This window comes from Austrofundulus limnaeus, unplaced genomic scaffold, assembly GCF_001266775.1.
Source record: "Austrofundulus limnaeus strain Quisiro unplaced genomic scaffold, Austrofundulus_limnaeus-1.0 Scaffold757, whole genome shotgun sequence".
In the NCBI taxonomy this organism is placed as follows: Eukaryota; Metazoa; Chordata; class Actinopteri; order Cyprinodontiformes; family Rivulidae; genus Austrofundulus; species Austrofundulus limnaeus.
Genome location: NW_013953159.1, coordinates 640 through 3,250, shown reverse-complemented (window position 1 = coordinate 3,250; position 2,611 = coordinate 640). Strand labels below are relative to the sequence as shown.

At 43.3% G+C, this 2,611-nt stretch overlaps 1 protein-coding gene across 1 annotated transcript in view; it reads right to left on the bottom strand.

The window, feature by feature from the left end:
* dab1a (DAB adaptor protein 1a) overlaps positions 1–2,263 on the bottom strand; it is a gene marked incomplete at its 5' end in the record, with an annotated part of 23,199 nt that extends 20,936 nt beyond the window's left edge. The window contains 1 exon segment of the mRNA XM_014028398.1: positions 2,132–2,263. Within this exon segment, the coding sequence (XP_013883852.1) occupies positions 2,132–2,263 (132 nt within the window).
* Positions 2,264–2,611: the final 348 nt, after the last annotated feature.

Here is a 2,611-nt window from a genome sequence, read left to right as displayed (position 1 = left end):
GTTCTGATTTCCCACAATGCTTTGTGTCTGCTTACGTAGCAGGAAGGCAACAGCAAAAACAGTTAACGTTTGTAATCCATACTAAAATTTTGTATGTATTGATTTATTTTACTTTACAATCAGAGCTCCTTTTTTAAATAAAGTTGAAACACTGGAGCTCAATACTTGATGTAATTGGTCGAAGCAACAGTGTTAGAGAATCAGAAATAATTTAAAGATGTTTTGCTGATGAAGACTGACATCTAGTGGTAAACTGGTGCAACTACATGGAAAACTTTAAAATCCAAGCTCTTATTTTGAAGGGAAGTTTCCTGTACTGCGTGCTTTTGTTTCCCGTCACAAATCAAATCCGTCATGTATCCAGAATGCACCTCTTCAGTTTTCCAATAAACAGTTTTTAAAATTACTTTATTGATGCTTCTTTAATGAAAAATCTACAACAAACAAAATAAAAAGACAAATAAGCAGCCGAACTAGCAATCCTCAACAACTTTTTAATTTTTACACCAGGAGCTAAAGGTCTGTTTCAGGAAATCACATCCCCAGCAATCAGAGGTTGTAGGATTAAGTTGTAAAAGAGTTCATACACCACTAGTTGGCAGTATTGTACATATATTGTACATGAATTGTTCTCAGCTAGTAAGTGTCAAATTGAACTTGTGCTTTAAAATTAGCTTCCGCTAGTTTTTCTATGACATAAGCACTTTTTGATGTTGCGGACCTAAATATTTCCAAAAACGCTTCAGAAATTGTGGAGCTAATTTTTGGATTAGTGCTGCCCAGCACTGCTAACTAACACGCTCACTTGTCTTTAGTTAAAGCTCAAGAAGTTGGAGCACATAAAGAAATTCATCTAAAACCTTCATACAAATGATGAATAGTCAAAAAGTTAATTATAGTGTGTACATAAGAATAACATAAGAATATCAAACCACTCGACTGAGGATGCCATCTCCACAGCTCTCCACTCTGCACTCACACATCTGGACAAGAACAACACATGTCAGAGTGCAGCTCAGCATTCAACACAATCATTCCTCAACAACTCATTCACAAACTGGGTAGTCTGGGGCTGAGCACATCGTTGTGCAACTGRCTACTAGACTTTCTGACTGGAAGACCACAGGCAGTGCGGGTTGGCAACAACACATCCAGCACCACCATTCTGAACACAGGGGCACCCCAAGGATGTGTGCTGAGTCCCCTCTTGTTCACTTTGGGGCGGCCGTGGCACAGTGGTTAGGGGAGTCGCCCTGGAACCGGAAGGTCACCGGATAGATCCCCAGTCCAGCCGTTTCAGTCACAGCCAGCTACTGTTCAATTATTGGTTAATATCGGACCAATACGTGATATTAATACTAGATCAGGACACCCCCACTAACATCTTACCTGTGGCTCTTTGAACGGCCTCAGTTTAAAGAAACAGAGTTTAATTCTGTCCTCACATGAACTCATAGACCCATCTGCTAAACTCCAAGACAAACACAAACAAAACGTTCTGCTGTCCAACACAGTTTCACAACACACACACAAACATCTGTCCTCTGGGACAGACTGATGTCCTGTCGGTCAGGGACAGTTTGTTGTTTCTGAACAGAGAATCCAAGTAAACCTTCACGCGTTTGATGCAGGCTAGGAGCTAAAGTGTGTTTTCTGCTCATCTGAAATGTTGCACAGTGACAAATCCTGGTCAGAGGAGGGAGAAACTTTATCCATCATCACAGAGGAGGGGTCAGGGGTGGCCCCGCCCACCATTGATTATTCTTCAAACAGCCTGATCACTTGAAACAATAACCTGAAGCAGTATCACTGCTGGAAAGCACAGTCTGGTGGTGGTGGTCCTTGAGATGGACAACCAATGCTCCTCTTTGCTCCATGTCATGGAACAATAAAAACATTCATTAATGTTCAAATTAAAATGATTTTAGTACCATCTGTAATTTACATCCCATATTTTGTCTTAAACACGTCCAGCAGCAGATGCAGATGATGTTTTCCAGCCTTTACTCTGCTGTCAGGTTGACTGTATCCTGCCACAAAGATCAGGATCCAAACAGGAAGTGCTCCAGGCTCTTCTCTGTTTGGATCCACATGTTCACCTCAGCACTGCAGTGTGCAGACAGATACTGACCGACTGTGCAGTTTTGATGGCCACAAAGCGGTGGTTCCCCTCCTTCCCACAGACGTAGCCGAAGGCTCGGTGGTCTGTGATGTCCTTGGCGATGTAGGAGATCTCATGGACGGCATGGTGGTGCTGGAGGATCTGTGAACAGACAGGAACCGATGACACGGCTGCAAAATGTGTAAAAACATGAGATCAGACTCGTTCACATTGTTCTTCATCAAACTTCATACACAGATCATCCTGCTCTGAACTGTTTGCAGCCTTTCTACCCTCACTGGGTTAGTCTGGACCTGGACCTGGACCTGGACCTGGACCTGCCAAGCTGACATGGCCTGTGGCAGGTGGCACTGTTTGTCCCGATGACAGAGGAGGGGGTATCAGTGACAATTACAGCTCTGCAAGCTGTCCGACTTGATCACTTCATCTGTGTCCCAACGCACAACTCACACACAACTCACACACAACTCACACACAACTCACACACAA